This window comes from Telmatherina bonti, assembly GCF_933228915.1.
Source record: "Telmatherina bonti genome assembly, chromosome: 13".
Lineage (NCBI taxonomy): Eukaryota > Metazoa > Chordata > Actinopteri > Atheriniformes > Telmatherinidae > Telmatherina > Telmatherina bonti.
Genome location: NC_136611.1, coordinates 6,856,550 through 6,878,338, shown reverse-complemented (window position 1 = coordinate 6,878,338; position 21,789 = coordinate 6,856,550). Strand labels below are relative to the sequence as shown.

Below are 21,789 nucleotides of genomic sequence, written 5' to 3'. Positions count from 1 at the left end.
CTTTTCGATCTGCCCAGCTTTGCTTCTTGTAACAATAGAGCCATATTTCACGCCTGCAGGGCGACTGCCGAGCTCTACATAAAGAGAAGCGTAACTGTCTTCACACCCTTAATAGACCTGTACCTGAATTGCATTTGTTCATTATCTGCGGTAATGTACATTTTTATATGCAACCTCTTGTAAGATCATTTAAATGTCAACTCAGTCTTTCTTTGAAATGGATTTCACTTTTTCCCATCTATCCATGCGTTAGCTATAGCCACTTATACCAGCGTAGGGTCACATTGGGGCTGGAACCAATCACAGCTGCTACCCGATAAGAGATATTGTACACCCTGGACAGATCGCCAGGATCCATTGTTCCTTAAAACGTATTCAAAAGAATCCAAGGTTTCCTATCATACTATATGACAGCTCATGCCTTCCCGCCAGTCATAATGTCAGCAGCAACGTTTTACAGTAGTCTTTGAATTTAGTTTCTGACCTTTTTTTCTGCTCTGTTTCAGTTTCGTACATTTGATCCATGTAAACAGCTGTGGTGCAGTCACCCAGACAACCCTTACTTCTGCAAAACCAAGAAAGGACCGCCTCTCGATGGAACGGAGTGCGCTCCGGGGAAAGTAAGTTTGCATGATCGCTGAGTCACACTGAGAGTTACACGACAGATTACACATGATAGAAATAATAGTTACAGAATCTGTTTTAACACTCAAGTGTTTTGCTACTCCAGTGTTCCACCAGTCATTCCCTGTCAGCCTTGTATTGCTGTACTGGGAAGTGCTTGCAGGGTATTTTCTGGCTGCAGGCATTTGTTCGCATTTGGCCACAAGTACAGGAGGGAGCTTCAACACAGATCTGTGGTGATAAGGGCTGGCTTGTGGTGTCGCTTTGTGTTCCATGAGGCTCTGTGCAGGCTAATTATGACCTCCCACAACAAGCTTGGAAACCATTTCTGAATGGGCTTTTCAGTGTTCCACTGTGTTGTGAAACAAAGAGAAATCCATCGAAAACTCTAGGTTTAAATGGTCCACAATGTTTTTTTTTAGCATTTATTTAATAACACTGGCCTTCAAAAGCAGCCTGAGAAGAAGTACATCCTTACTCCTGTAACATTGTTGGTGTAGACATATATAAATATATATATATATATATATTCCAGTTCTTGTTTTTGGAAAGGGTTGGCTTACATCAGTCTTGCCTTTCCTCCCTCTCTTTCCACCCTGTCATCTTGCTTAGTGGTGCTACAAAGGTCACTGCATGTGGAAAAACCCAAATCAGGTCAAGCAAGATGGTGCCTGGGGCTCCTGGAGCAAATACGGCTCCTGCTCACGCTCTTGTGGAACTGGAGTTCGCTTCCGAACACGGCAGTGCAACAATCCTGCGTAAGTAACTGAAGCAATGGTCACTAAAGTGATATTATTAGGAGATGGATAAATACAGCTCACTTTTAAGTTTTTCTTGATCCAGATACATTGTCTGTAAAAAGAACTTTCTTCTAATTATTCTGACCTTTATCCTTAACAATAAGAAATACTTTACAGTAAATAAAACATAAAAAAGTTGAAAGGTTTTTACTTTTAATAAAGATTTTATGCTCATTCAAACAAATTATTAACTAAACAAACATGAGAATGTTGCAGATAATCATGTGTTACATTATATTTACATAATTTATAAATTAAAATGAAAGTTTAACCTTTAAAAGAAAACGTTAAACTGGGGATTAAAATTAATATTTGTACAAGTTTGAGTCAGTTTTACTTTTCTCTTGAAACATCTCTCCTCACTTTTTATATGTGAGTGCGGATACTGATCAATAAAATATAGGACACAAATCTCTATTTACAACATATTCTTATCATTTAAGAACATTTTATTGCAGAATTTAGTGCAGTTTTCTCTTTTTTTTTAAATTTATTTAATTTTAAATTTCATTAAACAAGTTCCTGTTTACACCAAAGTTACGTTTTAGGTTTTGTATTTCTTCCCTTACTGTACCAAAAAGAACCAAACCGTGATCTTAAAACCAAACTGCATACTAAAATGTGATTTTAGAGTTATGTTACGTCACCAAACTATGGTGGCCCTGAAGTGTCACAGCAAAACAAAAGCCACAACACAACACAATTAGCCACAACGGAAGTGATTTTTTTTTTTATTATTATTTCTCGGGACCACCGCAATGGAATTTACATCATCTGAAGTGAGCAGCGACGTACGTAACATCACGGGAAGTCAGCTGTTTTCAGTCCTTACAGATGATAAACGGGAGATCGTTTGAAAAAGTCACTGATGGTAAAAAAAAAAAAAAAAGAAAATTAATAAAATGATTTAAAACGTTTATTAATGTAAGTATTACCTATCATTATTGTCTAAACTGTGATATGTACATTAATCCTCTTCATCTACATCTTCATGCCGCTTATCCGGGGTCGGGTCGCGGGGGCAGCAGTCTAAGCAGGGAAGCCCAGACTTCCCTCTCCCCAGCCACATTTGCCAACTCTGCGGGGGGGATCCTGAGGCGTTCCCAGGCCAGCCGAGAGATGTAATCCCTCCAGCGTGTCCTGGGTCTTCCCCGGGGTCTCCCCCCAGAGGGACGTGCCTGGAACACCTCACCAGGGAGGCGTCCAGGAGGCATCCTGACCAGATGCCCGAGACACCTCAACTGGTTCCTCTCGATGTGGAGGAGCAGCGGCTCTACTCTGATCTCCTCCCGGATGACCGAGCTCCTCACCCTATCTCTAAGGGAGAGCCCGGCCACCCTGCGGAGGAAACTCATTTCAGCCGCCTGTATACGAAATCTCGTTCTTTCGGTCACGACCCACAGCTCATGACCATAGGTGAGGGTAGGAACGTAGATCGACTGGTAAATCGAGAGCTTTGCCTTCTGGCTCAGCTCTTTCTTCACCACGACAGACCGGCGCAGAGCCCGCATTACTGCAGACGCCGCACCGATCCGTCTGTCGATCTCGCGCTCCATCCTTCCCTCACTCGTGAACAAGACCCCGAGATATTTAAACTCCTCCACTTGAGGCAGGACCTGACTCCCGACCCGGAGAGGGCAATCCACCCTATTCCGGCTGAGGACCATGGTCTCAGATTTGGAGGTGCTGATTCTCATCCCAGCCGCTTCACACTCGGCCGCGAATCGATCAAGCGAGAGCTGGAGATCACGACCAGATGAAGCCAACAGGACCACGTCATCCGCAAAAAGCAGGGACCCAATCCTGAGGCCACCAAGCCGGATCCCCTCAACACCTCGGCTGCGCCTAGAAATTCTGTCCATATAAGTTATGAACAGAATCGGTGATAAAGGGCAGCCTTGGCGGAGTCCAACCCTCACCGGAAACGAATCCGACTTACTGCCGGCAATGTGGACCAAGCTCTGACACCTGTCGTACAGGGACCGGACAGCTCGTACAAGGGGGTCCGGTACCCCATACTCCCGGAGTACCCCCCACAGGAGCCCCCGGGGGACACGGTCGAATGCCTTCTCCAGGTCCACAAAGCACATGAAGACTGGTTGGGCAAACTCCCATGCCCCCTCCAGGACCCCAGAGAGGGTATAGAGCTGGTCCACTGTTCCGCGACCAGGACGAAACCACACTGCTCCTCCTCAATCGGAGATTCGACTATCCGGCGGACCCTCCTCTCCAGGACCCCTGATCAGATCTTCCCCGGGAGGCTGAGGAGTGTGATTCCCCTGTAATTGGAACACACCCTCCGGTCCCCCTTCTTAAACAGGGGGACCACCACCCCAGTCTGCCAATCCAGCGGTACTGCCCCCGATGTCCACGCGATGCTGCAGAGGCGTGTCAGCCAGGACAGCCCCACACCATCCAGAGCCTTAAGGAACTCCGGGTGGATCTCATCCACCCCCGGGGCCTTGCTGCCAAGGAGCTTTTTGACCACCTCAGTGACTTCAGCCCCAGAGATAGGAGAGTCCACCCCTGAGTCCACCAGCTCTGCTCCCTCATGGGAAGACGTGTTGGTAGGATTGAGGAGGTCTTCGAAGTATTCCCTCCACCGACCCACAACGTCCCGAGTTGAGGTCAGCAGCTCCCCACCTCCACTGTACACAGTATTGATGGAGCACTGCTTCCCCCTCCTGAGTAGCCGGATGTTGGACCAGAATCTCCTCGAAGCCGTCCGGAAGTCTTTCTCCATGACCTCGCCGACCTCCTCCCATGCCCGAGTTTTTGCCTCGGCGATAGCCGAAGCCGCATGCCGCTTAGCCCGCCGGTACCCATCAGCTGCCTCCAGAGTCCCACAGGCCAAGAAGGCCCGATAGGACTCCTTCTTCAGCTTGATGGCATCCCTCACTGCTGGTGTCCACCAATGAGTCCTGGGATTACCACCACGACAGGCACCAACGACCCTACGGCCACAGCTCTGGCTGGCCGCCTCGGCAATAGAGGCACGGAACACTCTAATTCCTGAAAATATTTTATTTCTCTGTATTGCATTTTATTATTTCTGTGTTGCTATTCAATAAAACAATTATTCAAAATGAAGTCAGCTATCTATAGTTTGTCGCTGTCTTCATTGTGGCATTTAAAGCTCCTGCCTCCAATTAATTGATCTATTTTGACCCGTCTAGACCAGCGATGCTCACTAATTTCAGTATGCAGTGTCATCAACACTTACAGTATTTTACTCTGCATCGGATGCGGCTGACGTAGCGCAAAATCCAGGTAGATTTTTACATTCCAGTCAAACTCTTTTTTTAAGCTATTAAAAATAAGACATATCCGGGTAAAAGAGTATTTCTGGTCACCCTGAAAGGTTTGTTTTTTGCTTTGTTTTTTTTGCATCTCCGTCTTTTCCACAACCAGTTTTCCATTTCTGGGACTTTATCACGGCACCAGGCTGAGATGGTCGGTTTGGTCTATGTAAATAGCCACATACCATGAAAATACAATATCTCCTGATTTACACAGTTCAAAACAATAATTATAATGCATACTGACATTATTTTAATCTTTTTTTTTTTTTTCATTTCTATTTTTTTTACCATAAGGGTTTTCTTTTCTTCTCGGACTTTTTCAAACGATCTCCCGTTTATCATCTGTAAGGACTAAAAGCAGCTGACTTCCCGTGGTGTTACGTACGTCACTGCTCACTTCAGATGATGTAAATTCCATTGCGGTGGTCCCGAGGAAAAAAAAAAAAAAAATCATTTCCGTTGTGGCTTAATGTGTTGTGTTGTGGCTTTTGTTTTGGTGTGACACTTCAGGGCCACCGTACCAAACACTGTTTATACAAAACTAACTCTTTATAAAACAATTCTTCACCACTGAAAAAGTTTATATTCACACAAAATACAGGTGATGCACATTTAGTTGTAATCTGCAACTTCACCACTAGGTGGCACTAAATTAAGACACTACAATATAGTCAACTTGTCTCAGCTTGGTTATAACCCCAGTGTAAGTGGGTCTCTTAAAAAAGACTTTATTTATTCAGCAGAAACGGCATGGAGTAAATTATTCGGTGCAGTGCGCTGAGATGCGATAGCATCACAGATTCCTAAGGGATCGATTTAAAAGGAGGATTTCACCCCATTATTTCAAAGAAAAGCTTGTTGTCCATTCGGCCCCTCTGATCTTCACTCATCTTCTCCCCGCAGACCCTCCAACGGCGGCCAGGACTGCCCTGGAGTGAACTATGAGTACCAGCTCTGCAACACAGACGACTGCCCCAAGCACTTCGAAGATTTCCGAGCTCAGCAGTGCCAGCTCCGCAACTCCCACTTTGAATTTCAAAATGCCAAACATCACTGGCTGCCCTACGAGCATCCTGATGGTAAGCTTTAAAATGTCAACAGATTGTTTTGTTGGAGCATGAGGCCGGTGACGATGAGAGTCTGTGAGAGCAGGGGACGACGTGGACTCCGTCTGAACTACAAAACAGCGCTGCATGTTCCAAACGGGGATGTTCCCAGCAGATAATACATCTTTTACCCTCCAAATGTGTCCTTTTGTGTGTTGCCCCTTATTCCAGCCTCCGTTCTTTAATCTGTCTCCCATTGCTGGGCTGCTTTGTAGAATTCAAAGCCATCCAACCACAACATTTGGCCTTTAGGCAAAGATGAGGCGTTTCTGTTCCATTGCAAAAAGCTGCATCCTTTTCTAATTGCATATTCTTTATCAGATGTTGCTTTTTTGCCTCATTTCTCAGACACTTATTGTGTATAAATTGGTGGATTTCCAAAGTCAGCCTTGTAGGAAAGAAGTAGGTGAATCCACAGAGACGCAGCAGAGACAGGGGACAATCAAGTGGGAGCTCTTTGTTCTGGGGAAAATGGGAAGCTGTTGAGATGTCTGGCGGTTTAACAAAGAGGTACAAAAGAAAGTTCAAGTAGTTTTTTTGACAATTTATTCATAAGCAAATTCATATTATCAGGAGTTTGTTGGTGGGATTCGTTAATAGTTTTTCATTTCAGGAAAGGTTAAGCTGATGTAGTAATAATTACACAGTGATGTCAAACTGCCACTTCATTCTATGCTGAATTACTGTAAGACGAATACATTAACTGAAGCCTTTTGTGATTTATTTCAAAAGGTTTTTCTTTTTTACTTAAAAGAAATCAAAGTAGCAGAAAAAGAAGAAAAACATAATGATTGCGGCGAAGAAACTCAGGAGGAGTGAGTACTCATCAATATTCTTTTACTGCGTTGAAATTGGGTTCGTTCAGCAGCCGTTATTCAGAAAGATTAAGTCTGGACTGACAAACGTTTGGTCCAGTATTTTCTTCTCCAGTCTTCTGCTGCTTTAAAAGGCAACACATTTGGGAAAAAATCATTTTCCATTTTTTTCCGTCGTTTCTTCTGCTGCTAATTATTAAATGCATGTTTAATGATGAATTATGGGACGTTGTGAGATGACATTTTTGCTTGGGTCATTAATGATCCGCAATTTAATCATTCAGATCCATTTGCATGAAAATGTCACATTATTTATGATGTTTAAAGTCTGAGAATTACTAAAAAAAAATGTTTTTTTTTTAATAGAAAAGTTCAAATAACTAAATCAAGCTGTCATGCTTTCTATTTAAGATTGTTTATAAATAGACCTAAATTTCTGAAATAATGTCCTAAAAGACGTTGTTCCTGTGTATCTGCTTCTGTAAGGTCTGTAGGAACAACAAGAAAAGCTTTTATTTATTATGCCATGTACCTTTGTGCATCACATTTCAGAAGAAAACCAGCTCAAAGTGCTTTGATAACTGCATCACAGCAAAAAGGAAGAAAAGGTTAATAAATAAATTAACCTTTTCCAGACATGTCAGCATTGTGCATGAAGGAGCGCTACGATCGTGTTACATCTGTCCATCATGGAAATACAGCTGATCGGCTCTCTTAGCTTCGCTTCATGTCAGCTGGAATCTCCAATCAGATTAATTCAGTCGGATAGGTTAAATATTTTTGGATGTAAAAGTAGACCCCCCCCCCACTGGCACCATGACACCACCTGAGACGTTGGTACAAAGCAGCATAAATCCATGTTTTCATGATGTTTCCTCCTAATTCTGGTCCTTCTGTCTGAATGTGGAGTTGAAACGGAGACTCGTCAAGTTTTTCCACTTAGCCTGACAGGAAGAGGACCTCATGAAGTGGACACTGAGAGTTTATGTCTTCCTCTGGTTTTGTCCAAAAGCTGAGAGTTCCACTTACATTGACAAGTAAAATATGGTCAGCTGCAGAGTTGTTACAACATGCCTGCAGGTGAAGGAACAGAGTTTTTACAGCGATATGGAAACATCTTATGGGGTTTTGCTACCATGACAAAAACTGCTATGAACAATATCCCTCCTGTTAGCATCCAGAAGGCAGTTCTAAGCAGGAAAACCGTCACGTGCCTGCTGTAAAGGCATGTAGAAGAGGAGGAATTCATGGTGTTGGATGCTGTCTTGTGAAGTATGAGGACACACATCCAGTTTCCTGACAGGAGCTGAGCTCTGATGTCAACAAAGCTCCGGATATTTTCTCTTCTTTAGGCGTTTCCTGTAAATGTGTGAAAAATCCCAGCTGATCAGCAGCTATGTTCAAAGCCTCTTAAATCCTGTTTCTGCCTTGGTTTGATGCTCCACTGCACAGAGATTCAGCCATGTAGTCTGCTCATTACTTACTATTGGTACGTCTGGACATCCTGGAAAAACAGATCCAGCTAAACAACATTTTAAAAATACACCATTTAAAAGTCCTTAAAAACTCTTTTCTTTAAATTCCCCCTGAAGCCACGCCTCCAAACCTCAGAAACACACTACGCTTTAGCGTGCACCAAGAAACAGAGAGCGTGCAATTTGTGCACAAAGAGGGGCATGTGCAGAGGGCTTTGGGGGAAGGCGAGCAAATGGCAGTTCGATAGACATATCACCGTTCAATCACTTAGATCGGATCGGTTAAAACGATTGGGTGTTTTTTCCCTCCTGTTCCACAGGTGAGGAAATATTTTTATTTTTCTGTTCCTGCATTTCCTTAATTAGCTCCAGTCGGGGTGTAAAGATTATTTAAAGCAATATAGTAAAGAACGTTCCTGGAAAACATCTCCCACCCCGCCTTTAATGTTTACAAGCAATTAAACATTCAGACGTAGTAAAGCAGCCAGAGAACGTCTACGCTGCATTCAAGTGACTATCCTGAATGTTCCGGGTTGATTTATGCACTGTAATAAAGCAATAACCACAGTTTTAATTCTGCAGCGGTATGTCCACCAAATGTATATTCTGCGTCATATCTTTTCTCGCAGAACATAAAATGATCAAAACTCTGCTTGCCATGTTTTTCACAGATCACAAATTAAACCTCCACATATTAAAGCTGCAACAGTAAAAGTTTAGACGTTTGACTCTGGGCAAGAAAAACTGAGGGGGAAAAGTCAGGAATTTTCACTCTGAACCAGAGAGTATTGTCACCACGGCAACCCTTACTGATGGACGTTTTGTAGTTTGCACCTTGCATACGAGTTTCATGACAGCTCTGTCACCATGCAGCTACAAACTGTTATTAAACACACACACATTTCAGCAGCTTACACGCTGATTTAGTACGCTTTTTACCGAGCTGAGATGAAGTCTTTCATCAAATCAGATGGAAAAACATTCAGATCAATGCTGCAGTTATTGAAAAAAAACAAGTCAGTTGTGCAAGTTGTCTCAATTCGATCAAAAATTCTTTCTGATCAAGTTCGATCGGATCAGCTGGAGGGTTTACATGATGGAGGTTTGATCGGAATAAAAAGAATAAACATCGTTCATAGTGTTGCTGCCATGGTTTTATTACATTCCCATGTGATTGCTTGTGGTCTGAAACGTGTGTATGTGTGTAAGGGAGCTGCTGGATGCTGTCATAATTTCTTCTGAATCTGTGGGATGGCTAATGAAAGGCAGGCAGGTGCAGCAATGCAAGGTTTAATCACAGGACTTGGAAACGTTGGTGCAAGGACCACACAGGAAAGTGATGGAAATGATGGAAGCATGATGGCGATCTGGCAGAGTACAGCTGAAACAAAGAGGTATAAATACACTGAAGACAGCTAACAAAACAGGTGAAGTGAGACAGCTAAATCAAACCAGGAAGCAGAAACACAAGAGAAAAACCGACAGAAGAAGACTAGAAAACCAGAACTAAACATGAGTTGAGGGGCTCCCCGGTATTCTGGCAGGCTTCATGTCTCATCCTGCCTCCCTTCATCAGGAAGAGGTTAGGAGAACACAGTCATGTAGACTCAGTTGTCCAAATCTAATCCAAAAGCCAACTGCTGTTCAGTCTGTCGTTATTCTCTAATCTCTTCCTTTTAGCCAACAAGAGATGCCACCTGTACTGCCAGTCAAAGGAGACGGGGGACGTGGCGTACATGAAGCAGCTGGTGCACGATGGGACGAGATGCTCCTACAAGGATGCCTACAGCATCTGTGTGCGCGGAGAGTGTGTGGTAAGGACATGTTGAAACCACATCATGTATAAACGCTGCAGCAGACGGTGACACGCAGCAGGAGGCTGAGCTCTGAAAGCTTTTAACCGATTCCTGCGACTACTCAGCAGGATGTCGGGAAAGTTCACACTCACTTCGCTTTGATTTCATCCTGGCTTCATTTGCAGAGTTCAGAAGAAACCTTCCTGATAATTTCTTCATTTATTATTGACAATTTGTCCTGACACTTCTCATCAGTCATACTTGACAATAAATCAAGAAAGGAGGGAAGGGGTTTGGGGGGGGGGGGGGGGGGGGGGGGGGTTGCTATGTCAAGCAGGAAATAAGCAATAAGAGAAGAAACAAGCGGCTCATGCACTGCAGGACTCCAATTTTCCTTTATTTATTGCAGTAAATAGGTGTCACTCTTCAAAGTCTCGACCCTGGAAATCTTACAGATTCAGTGCAATAAACAAGGGAAGATTGGAGCCCTGCAGCGTGCCAGTAATTTGCTTTCTTTCTTTTTTTCCTAATCCTGAGATTTCCACCCTCTCGCCAGAGATAATTTACAACAGGCAGGTAAGAAGCTTTGCATCATTTCTGTTGCAGCTGCTTCTACTTCATCAGCCTCTGCAGCTGCAGCATTCTCCCACACAGTTTCTGTTTCCATTGCAGGGACTTAAGAGCACATTTTTGTGACGGAAATGTCAAAATATTGACATGAAAGTTTTTATTTGAATGTAAAACCAGGAAAACAAAACCAAAGGAAAACACACACACAAAGAGTGTTAGTCAAAAGAGAGTGGGGAGAAGCCAGCGCGGATTCAGTCCCAACCTTTTGCACACCATTAACTACCTCATATTTATTTCTAAATATACTCTTATAGCATGAAATGATCTATGCATCAGTAATAATTATATTAATAATGTCTTCAGTAATAAGAACAAAATTATACCTGATAGCTAAACCAAGGTGTTAATTTTTTTTTTTTTTTTTTTTTCTTTTTGTCGTGTCCAGCATTTAAGCAGGCAGAATGATGATCTGGATGCTTTCTTCTGCTGGGTAAATTAACTTTGCCAAGGGAAGCTTAACAGATATAATGCTCCTCTTGATATTCTGGATTCTTATCTTATTTTTCTATTTATTTTGCATAATTGTTTGTATTACAAAGTTTATACAGCTGGACCAGACCGGAGAGGACATACGAGGAAAAGAAAAAGAATCAAAAGGGAGAAAAAACAAAAAACACCCCGTAGAGAGTAAAGGAGAGACAAAGAGAAGAGAAAAAGAAAGAATGAGAGCTACATACATATGCACAGACATAAGCACACATACACACACGCCTATATACACACATATCCATACATCCTGTGGGAGGATGAAGCCGTCAACTGTCAGGAGAACCAGAAATTAACAAGCTAAATTAGACACACAGAAAGAAAACTTGCTGCTGTTAGTAAATGAACCTGCAGACGACTCAGTGACTGTGTCACATGCAGAACATACAGAGTGGAACGTGTTCAGAGAAGAGTCATCATGTTAATGTGAACCAACCCACACAAAGGCAAGGTGGCCGGCCTGGTGGACCCCCGAGACCTGGGCAACCTGCATTCACCCCCAAGCACAGACCCCAACAACCCCGCTCAGGATCCAGCCATGCACCCACCCAGGAGGTGGCAGAGGAGGGACCCCAGCCAGAGTCCTCCACTGTCAGGGGGAACAGGCCCCAGTGGGCCTGAACGGGCAAAGCCTGGCCCCACCGGGCACCAGCCACCCAGCGCAGACAGAGCGCGGACCCCAGGTCCCCAAAAGCCTGAAGGCAACCCCCCGTCCCCACAGGCAGAGAGCCCAGCCCAGAACCAGGACACTCAGACCGAGCGACTGCCAGGCCGCACCACAGCGCACAAGTTGCACTCCCCGGGCACGAAGATACCCCCTCCCCTCCAATCACACACATACACACATCCATCCCGTCACTTACACACACTTCAAGATATTAATGATCATGATTATTATAATGATATTGTGTGTGTGTGTGTGTGTGTGTGTGTGTGTGTGTGTGTGTGTGTGTGTGTGTGTATGTGTGAGAATGGGTGACTGTGACATGTAGTGTAAAGCGCTTGACTGAAAAAGCGCCATATAAGTATAAGTCCTCCATAATAATAATTATAATAACTAGAAAGGCCTGTGGCAAGCAGCTCATTTACACCGTATGTCATAGTCCTATATTCATTTTATATACACTGTTAGATTCATTGATATGATCATCAAAACATACTTTAGTATTTGAAATAACGATTTTATCAATACAACGTTTTCGTAATTCATGCCAATGTCACTTACTTGTCCTCGTGACGACTCAAGGAGGTCAGAAAGCATGGATGTCCACTGAAAATGCCATTCAGAGTCGTCTTTACCAGGAAAGTTAGAACAAATCCAGAAAGTTGGTGCATGTTTGACTGTTCTGATCAAAGAGGAGAGAAGTCTCAGAAATGGCGAGTAAGTTTTCTTTGGTTCAGAAACACCAGTGAGCAGACTGAACTTGTGCTTTTGGGTGCAAGCCTATGTCCTGCCACCAGATGTGCTGCGGTCATTTTGTTGATGGTTGACCATCGACTGTTGCCTTTCTAAAGACGTGAGGGGAAAGTTGACAAACAGTGGTCCGAGTTGGGAATTGTAGGCTGGCGGAGTCTTTTGCTGGGATCATGTCAAAGTAAGCACTGGCGTCACCTTATTTACCATATTCAGAAGCATCATGGAACCAATTCTTCGATAAATGGTTTAACTTTTTAAAACGGATTGGATGAACATGTCCAACGAAACTAACTTTTTAACATTTACCCTTTAGAAGAAGCCAATAGAGCCGTAAGTCTCTGACCTGGCCCATGCCCCTGGCTCAGAGTGACCCTGCTGATGTGTGTTCGACAGCTCGATCAAAACACCTTGCAAGTTGACCTGGTCATTACATTGGAAGCAGATTGTTGTCATTCAGTGTCCAACATACCAGAAGGATCTTTAACATCCACTGAAAGACAGCCAATGCCAGACCTGTGCCCCTCTGTTGTCACTTTTTGTTTGTCTTTTCCAACAAAGTGGGCTGGTTTAGCTGACCAAATCGTGATTGAAGATGCTTTAGTGCAGAGGTCTCCAACTTGGTCCTACGAGATCCCCAGTCCAGCAGGTTTTCCATGTATTCTTTCTTCAACACAGCTGATTTAAATGATTGATTGTTTGTGCAGAACCTGATTGGTTGTTAGATCCATTTAATTTGATTCAGGTTTGTTGAAGCAGAAATACACGGAAAACCTGCTGGACTGTGGACCTCGTAAGATAAAGTTGGAAACCTCTGTTTTGGCAGCTTCTTGGGCAGGTTAAAATAACTTCTGGCAATCTATAACACTTCTCTATTCTTCAGCTTCTTCTATCTAAGCCATTTCACTGGAATACTAAAAAAAAAAAAAAAAAAAAAAATCCACGTTCAGTGGGAAAATACAACATAAACTTTTGTATTTATCTGCATACATAAATTACAAAAAGGGCACAAAGTCAAATATTTATTCAAAACATAGTGACCTTGTAACATTTCTTTCTCCATCTCACAGTGAAAAAGAATAATTTTAAAAGTTTGTGAGTGCACAGTTCCTTCCAGATCTCTCCCGAAACTTAATAGAATCTATTAAGTTGGACCAAGACCCCAAAATTACAAAAATCCATAAAGCTGCAAAGTTGCTAACAAACAGATAAATGTCATTTAGAACATAATAGTCTTGGCCAGGCTAATAAAAATGAGAAAAAAGCTACATATTTTCATCTGTATAGAGTTGGGTTTGCTCTCACATCTTGTTCTTGACTGACAATGAGATTCAAAGCGCCTCAAGTGCTCATATCATGAGTCCCAACTTCCTTCGTCCAAATAAACTGACATACCAAAAGCTAACAGAGGTGTCTCTGAAATATATTACATATCCGCTCCGTGTCAAATCATGTTGTAAATGTTACTGTCCTCCTCTGGGTGGGAAGAAGTCTCAGCCCATCTGTCTCCCTTCACTTGCTCTGCAGAAAGTCGGCTGCGACAGAGAAATCGGCTCCAATAAAGTTGAGGACAAATGTGGGGTTTGTGGCGGAGACAACTCCCACTGCCGCACCGTCAAAGGAACCTTCACCCGCACACCAAAGAAAGCTGGTAAGGACACGTGGAGATGTTTGCTACTCAAAACGAGCCAAAGTAAATCTTTATTCACATGCACGAGTTAGGTGAATCCATGCATGTTTTTTCATCAGCAGTTTGTGCATGAATGCTGAAAATCATTGATCATGGTTGTTAAACATGACAAGAAAAAATGTTTATTTTAGATACAATTACAATTTTCATTCATTCATTCATTCGTTTATTTACTAAACCACTTAGTCCAGTTCCGGGTCACTCTGAAGCTGGAGCCTATCCCATTAGCCAGCCATCTTCAGACAAGAATAGGCAAGGCTGAAGCAAATGGAGCATTAAGGCAGAGCCGAGAGCACGTACCATTCATATTAAATCTGCAGAGGCTTTTGTCAAAGCTGGAGTACACATTTCTTTTCACCAGCACATATTCAGTCCTCAGCACATGTTTTTACATTTCCGTCAACACCCACACATATTCACTGATTTCCTCTTCTCGTCTGTGGCTTTCAGCCAAAAACACGAAGTCCCCACAAAGGATTGTTGAAGTCCTGATAGGTTCAAACAAAAGTAAAATTTGCTCCTCTGTGAAAGCGAATGCTTTGCTGATCCGCATCTTTCAGGTGGGTTTTACCTGAATGCCACAGAGGGTCTTGGGTTCAGCCTGGAGAATGAGGCGGGGCTGAATATTGGTCGTGATTGGACGACCAACCCCACCCCCTCAACATTTTGATTGGATTAACCCTAAATCTAACCATAATCCTAACCACGCCCGTTTGAGATCCAAACTTGCCCATTTGACATCCAACCACGTCCACTGGACGTCCAACCCCGCCCAATATCCAACCCTGCCTCATTTTCCAGGCTACAGCCGGGGGTTATTGGAACACCAAGCAGGAAGGACATCAGCAAAGAACTAAGGGCGCATTCACATCAGCCATTTTAATCCAAATCTGAGTCCGTTTGCTTGGAAAGTCTGCTTCGTTTGGGGAAATGTGAAGGCACCACACAAGTTCTGATTCAGATCAAAGAAGTGGACTCGATTCACCTACAACCGCAGGTCTCTGTGTCAAGCAGACCAAATACAGGAAGCAGATTACAAAACAAAGTCACTTCCTGTATTTGGTGCAGCAGTGCATTGTGGGTAAATACATAGCGATGGCGTTAAGGGTCCTCTGCCTCGTCCGGTGTTCATACTGCGTCCATTGTTGCAGTGTATTTCTGCAGTATACTTGCATAAGACACAATAAAAACCCAAAACAGCTGCGTCTCCATGTTTAACTCGCTGGTTGAGGAAACAGAGTTTTCTTCTTCCTGTGGGTTTTGTCCTCTCTTTTCCTAAATACCAGTGCAGCGCCACCTTTGGTGAGAATGGGGATATATTATTCTAATGATTTGGCTGGTTCGAACAAAGTGCAATGTGAAAACAATCTCTGTCCGCCTGTATGCACCCACCTACAACTGAGCCGAGTCCCCAATCACACCGAGCCTCGTGGACTATCTTGAAGTGAATGCAGCTGTAAGGAAGAAACCGTTGCTGCTCGCCGATCTGGGAATATTTCCAAACTATTTAAAATCTATCATACTACATTCAGAGTGATTAACAGCCTGTAAAACTTTCATCTGACTTCTTTTAAGTTAACGTGCTCTGATTCAAAGGTGTCCAAAGTCTGTCCTCGAGGGCCGCTGTCCTGCAGGTTTTAGATGTCTTCCTGCTTCAACTCAGCTGACTCAAATTAAATGGATCCAACAGCCTTTGAACTTTAGCACAATGACTCATTAATTTGAGTCAGGTGTGTTTGAGCAGGACTACATTAAAAACCTGCCGGCTTGTGGCCCTTGAAGGGCCTGAGCTGGACATCCCTGCTCTAATTAATGGGAAATTAAGGGAATCTATCTTTCATTTATTTCTCTTTACATTAATTTATTTATTTATTTTTTTTATCAAATATGGGATTTAATCTGTAATTTAAACTCTTGTGTGAACTTTGACTCAAGCTCTTTTTTAAAGGTTGTGTTCCTGGTTGTGTAAAAGAGCATAAAAACTCAAGCATGCTCAGCCGAACTGCATAATAGAGTTGGGTGCACTGAGTTGCTCGCTCAACCGATAAGCTGAATGAGTTTGTCCTTTATTTCTTTAACAAAAGAGACGTCCCAATAACTGCGAGCATGAATGAAGAGACGGTTTCATGATGCATTTACATGCCTTTTCAGTCCTCAGCCCGTTATCACCCAATCAGCAGAGACCTTAGAGAGAAATGATGTACTTCCCACAATTGTTGGCATGGCAACTTCATGAAACCGTTCAGCAGTGCAGATTGTCGTACCTGTCCATCCCTTTCTGTTTCTTCACAGCTCACCCTCATCTAACCACTCACCTTTTTAACAGGAAAACAGTTAAGCAAGAGAGCCCAAAATGACACCCCCTTGCTGGAAAACACAATATGCAAGTATCCAGTGTTACTGACTCCCATCCTTTTCTAGAACGTTCTGTCCAGCTTGTAGTCCAGATAGCTGCTAAACACTGTAGACATCTGGAGACTTAAAGCTACTAGCAGCTGCTTCCATGTTACTAATCAAGTGTCTGGGCTCATTAGGAATAGAAAGTTAATTTTTTAACTGTTATTGGCCATTTATTGGACATGTTAGGGGTGTAACAATAAACTGATCCACACCGATGCATCGATTCAGTGGTCGACAGTCCAACAGCATTGATCCAAATTGAATATAAAGATCAATATATTTACCTAAAACTGACTGTCCTCCTCTTAGTGTACGTAAAGGTAGCATTTGTTGTTCTGCATCAACATTACTTTGTTTTTCTTTTGTTTTGTTCTTTTATCATAATCCGGCATCATCTCGACAACCATCTACCTAAACACGCCAGATGTAAACTGTAGCTGTATTTCCTTTACATTCTTTTGCAAAATAAAAGCGATATTTCTAAGTTTTGACACACAACAATTGCGATTTTCGAGTGTTTCCATTGAACGGCGTTTAGCGCAAAAGCTGCAATTCTCCTAAAATCTAGTCCAGCTGAGGAGATTTTAGCTACGTAGCATTATTTGGGGGGTTTATTATTTGCTGTGTATAGGTTGCTACAACTTTTCTCCCTATTTTTTTTTTTTTCTAAAACTCTGAAATTCGCTGTTGTTTGTTCCACACCACGCCATATTTCCTGGTCACACGACTCCCCACGTCATGTCTGGGGACACGTAAGTCCAAACAAAGAGTTTCCATTGGACAGACAATATATTTTTATATTGAAATGTCAGAAAAACCACTCCACTTTAAAGCGTAAAAACTTTTTAGAACCCTTTTGAAAATGTAAATGTTTCCATTAGCATTTATTTAGTTTTTGCGCAGTTCAAGACGCACCTTGTGTCAAAATCTAACAGTCAGTTATGATTATATTGATAAAACTGCTGTCACTGATGTGCTGCCGTACGATGCAGGATCATCCAAGTAAAAAGTCACTGATTAAATGACGTTATTGGTTGTTTGCCTTTGCTTTACTTTTTATAACAGATGGCCACTTTAGTGGTAAAAATGTAATCTCATTATTTTCTCAAATCTAGACCCCCTTTTTTTTTTTTTTTTTTTTTTTTTTTTTAAAAAGGTCTCATTTACATGAGACAACCTTTTCCTGGTCTGTGCCGCTGCCTGACGCCCCCTCCGGATATCATCACATATATATCACAGAGGTAGTGTTGGCACAGACTTTGTCAAATGAGCAAACACTGAATCGATGCGATACACCGGGATCGGTTTTGTGATTTACAACGTCTCCGAGACATAAGCGCCGTGACAGCCTTAACAAACCAATGTTGGTCTTTGCGCTGACAGGTGTCTCATTAAACCTCCCCTGCAGACCTCTGGAAGCAATCTCGGATGTAGTTGGACGTTTACAGTATGATTGTTGAAGCTGCTTCTTCCTGCAAAAATCCCTCTCATCAAATGATCATCTCTTCCAAGTGGCTGTGATTCTAAAATTGTCACAGATCCTTTTTGAAAATTCATGTTTTGCCATTTCCAAAACAGATTACGGTGTTGAAATGACTTCCCGCTGCTTTGCCACCTGCTGTAACTTCTCAGGAGCTCTGCAGAAGCGTGTTAGTTGCATCCACAATCATCTCAACCACTCCACTGCTTCCAGACCGTCAGGTCTGCCAGTCAAACCTAAGGCCAAGTAATTACCCCGCCGCAGTCGACTCCTGGTGATTGCCGGCCGAAGTAGTTTGCCTCCTCATCCACACAGTCAATTCCTCTGGTCCCTGCTTCACTAATTAAATGTGCTTTCACTGTAGGTAATATTGTTGCAGAGCGAGCGAGACTGTGGAACGGTGTGAAGAGAACGCTGAAATACTGACTGATTTATTTTTGTTTTGAAGGGAAGACCCGCGGAGCTTTCTCTTTGCCCAAAGGAGCTCGAAATGTGTTTTTAAATGAAACCGAGGATTCTAGAAATGTGCTGGGTGAGTCACGGTAGGTTTGTTAGTGGTGGACATCGCTGGCAGAAGGCAGCTTTGCTGGCCTAACCCGTTAGTCATGCCTTATTGAAACATGGCCGCAGGCTGTTTCCATTCACATCCCGCGTCCACTTTGTGCCACAGATGACACGCGGATGGATATGAATGAGCTTTATGGGCCTGTTTCGCTAAAACTTTTCCCTGCAGGCTTCCACAGCGGGCAGGAAAGTCAACACTGCCCTTTCATGTTTCTCCTTCAAACTTTTTGTTGTAGAGCAAAGTGAGGAAAGCTTCTGCTCGGTGTGTGATGTCCACCACTGCAAACAGATTATTTCTGTATCTGCTTAACTTACCTGTTTCTGTCTTATCTTTCCTAACCCTCCCCCTGCTGCTTCCGCTGCTGCTGCAAATTCAAAGGTTACCTTAAGATGTTTCTCATTCCTCCTGGAGCTAGACATATGATGATCCAGGAGCATGAGGCCTCCCCTCAAATTCTTGGTAAGTGTGACTTCCTTCCATGAATGCATGACATCGGAGGATGACAGAAAATAGCTCATCCATCCTCACCATGCTTCCCAGGAAGACTAATGGAACATATTCTTTAGGATCTAAGATTACAGACTCTGCATAATTTTCTTTCTGGCCATTTCTTGGCTGAGAAAACCACATTGAAAATTCATGATTCATCAGTCTTTTAAAGAGAGGTTGCTACTTTATCAGGTTCACTTTCCATCTGTAAAGATATACATGAACATTTCTCATTACTTTTCTACAGTTAGCTTAATTCAGAAGCAGCTGTGTTTAATCAATCAGTGATATTCATCTACAGATGAACTGAAACACTGAATAATTCAGTGTGAAATATCTTTATATTTAGTGTGTGTTATCAAAGCCACTGCAGCAAAGTTGCGGCTATCCAATCAGGAGCTACAACAGCGTGATACTGGCACATGTTGATGCTCACGGGAGGAAGGGGCAGATTTACTAATTTCTTTCATGTGGCGCAAAGTTTGTTGCTGTTAAAAGATTATGTCAGTATTTGTTAGTGCCTGAAAAAGGCCTGGACGCAGTAAACTTTGCACCCTTTCCATATGTATCGATGGGAGTTTTCATTTCAGAGTGAAACATTCAGGAAGTAGTGTTGAACTGTGTCTAAGTCAAGCCTTTTAACCTCTGGCGGTTAAAAGGGAAGACTATGTGGAAGTCCATAAAACTGTAGTTCCCCCTTCATCCACTAGGGGCTGCAAAACAGATCAAATCCTAATAGACTCCCGTGTTAAAAAGACCAACTTCACAGCAGAAATAAACATGTTTACAACCTGGTTCAAAAATCCAATTTAGATTTAATAGGTCAGGTTTACCTTCATGACAACTGTGGGGGGAGTGAATTTTTTCTAACTCACTAGTTTAAAAGTAATTTAATCTTAAAGTTCGCCATATTTTGGAGCATGTCCTTTTGATTGACAGGTACCTGACCTCCCACTTCAAGTAAGAAGAACGCAGAACAACCGCGTTTTTTAGCCGGTTAACAACGTGACTTAGCTTTAGCCTGCTTACTTCCGTTAGCTGGTTAGCTCCCATTATCTCGGGTTAGCTCGGTTAGCTCTTAGCTACAGGCAGGTCGGAGTTCGCTCAATGTCAATCATCCACCATGATGCTCACAGCCCCCCTCTCAGCTCCACCTTTTCGCCCATATTTGTATTTTCCGGGTGAGTCGACACGCATGCCCCTGCCAAGATGGTGACGGTAGGAACCGCCCACCAAACTTCAATTCAGCTCTTCAGTAAACTATGAGTGACATCACGGAGGCTCCGCCCATCTCTTTATATACAGATTTTGGTGTTGCTGGGTAATTTTATCAGCAAGCAGCTTGTTTCTGATCCAAAACCTTAAAAAGGAAAATCCGGAGTTCATTTGAAACATTTTAACTTTTTTTGGCAAACAATAGGCTCCTAGTTATCGACAGCATGTTTATATGTTAGCATGCAACTTGGTGCTAATTTGCTCCAGTCTCGGTAGGCTGTGTCTCAGTTTAGGGCAAGGGTGGGAAACCTTGATCTTCAAGGGCTGGAATCCTGCAGGTTTTCAATGTTTCTCTGGTCCAGCACACCTGATTCAAATCAAATGGATCCAACAGCTTATCAAGATCTGCACATTGATTTATTCATTGGAATCTGGTGTGTTGGAACAGGGAGATGAAGGCCAAAGTTCCCTACCTTTGGTTTAGGCTCTACACACTTCTGATCCTGGTTCATTGGCTACATTCATCACTGTTTTGTACAAAGCTCTGCCCCATTTGGAAAGCGCCTCTAAATCTAACTGACAAACATACACTCCATTTAGCTACTGGTGTGATGTGATGTCATCTGTCGTAAATACCCTTTGTCAGAATCTGTCGCAGTCTTGTAAACACAAGTGTGGCAAACTACAGCTTCGCGATGGTGATTTTGACACGATGTCATGTTGAGGCTATGGGCTCTGTCTAATGAAACACAAGACAGTTGTTGTTAGCGTGTGCTCCGTATCAACTGTCAGAAACACTTTTCATTTCGTCCATACCCTTAAAAGCAGCTGAATCTTTTAAAAAGTTCATGTTTTTGTCCATTTTCTCTATCAGTTAAATTAGATATGAAGGCTATAGCTTTTAAATCATCTGCAAATTTTTCTGACACTGGAAACATGAATGAATTGAGAAAAGTTTGTAGAAACAGTTTCATGCTTTCTGTAAAACTGTAGTCAAACAGACTATTGAAAGCAGAGAAGAGGTGGCTTAGCTTTTGCTCCTTGTTTTTCAGATAACCTGAGGAAATATTTTTTATTTAATGAAAGCATCCAGTTTGTTCAAGGAAATTATGTTTAAAAAAAAAAGAAAATTATGTTAAAAGGGATTTTCATATTGTTTTATATTTAAATGTTATTATTGGGGAAGTAAAGCTTTCAAGCAGCAGACTCAGTAAGTACCTTCATAAGTCCATACTGGTGAAGAAAAAAAAACAAGTATTTGTGTTGGAGCCAAGAAAAACATCACAGTCAGGGTCTTCTGATGCTTCAGAACTTCAGTTTTACTGCAATTTTATTCAGATAGCAGCAGAACTTTGTTAAAGTAAAAGGCGTCAAACAAACATTTCAGGGCATCCTGTTTGTTTTTGTCCCTGCACCTATAGGACTCAAAAATGACTTAATAATAAAAGCCACAACAGATCGAACAGAGTGATATTTTTTGGTCCGTGGGAGACAGAATAAGT

The 21,789-nt window shown here is 42.6% G+C and overlaps 1 protein-coding gene across 1 annotated transcript in view; it reads left to right on the top strand.

The window, feature by feature from the left end:
- adamts3 (ADAM metallopeptidase with thrombospondin type 1 motif, 3) overlaps positions 1–21,789 on the top strand; it is a gene marked incomplete at its 5' end in the record, with an annotated part of 230,994 nt that overhangs the window by 174,971 nt on the left and 34,234 nt on the right. The window contains 8 exons of the mRNA XM_079251468.1: positions 507–620; positions 1,237–1,382; positions 5,630–5,805; positions 9,803–9,936; positions 13,976–14,099; positions 16,465–16,526; positions 18,472–18,550; positions 18,962–19,042. Coding sequence (XP_079107594.1) covers positions 507–620; positions 1,237–1,382; positions 5,630–5,805; positions 9,803–9,936; positions 13,976–14,099; positions 16,465–16,526; positions 18,472–18,550; positions 18,962–19,042 — 916 coding nt within the window. The remainder of the gene's footprint in view (positions 1–506; positions 621–1,236; positions 1,383–5,629; positions 5,806–9,802; positions 9,937–13,975; positions 14,100–16,464; positions 16,527–18,471; positions 18,551–18,961; positions 19,043–21,789) is intronic.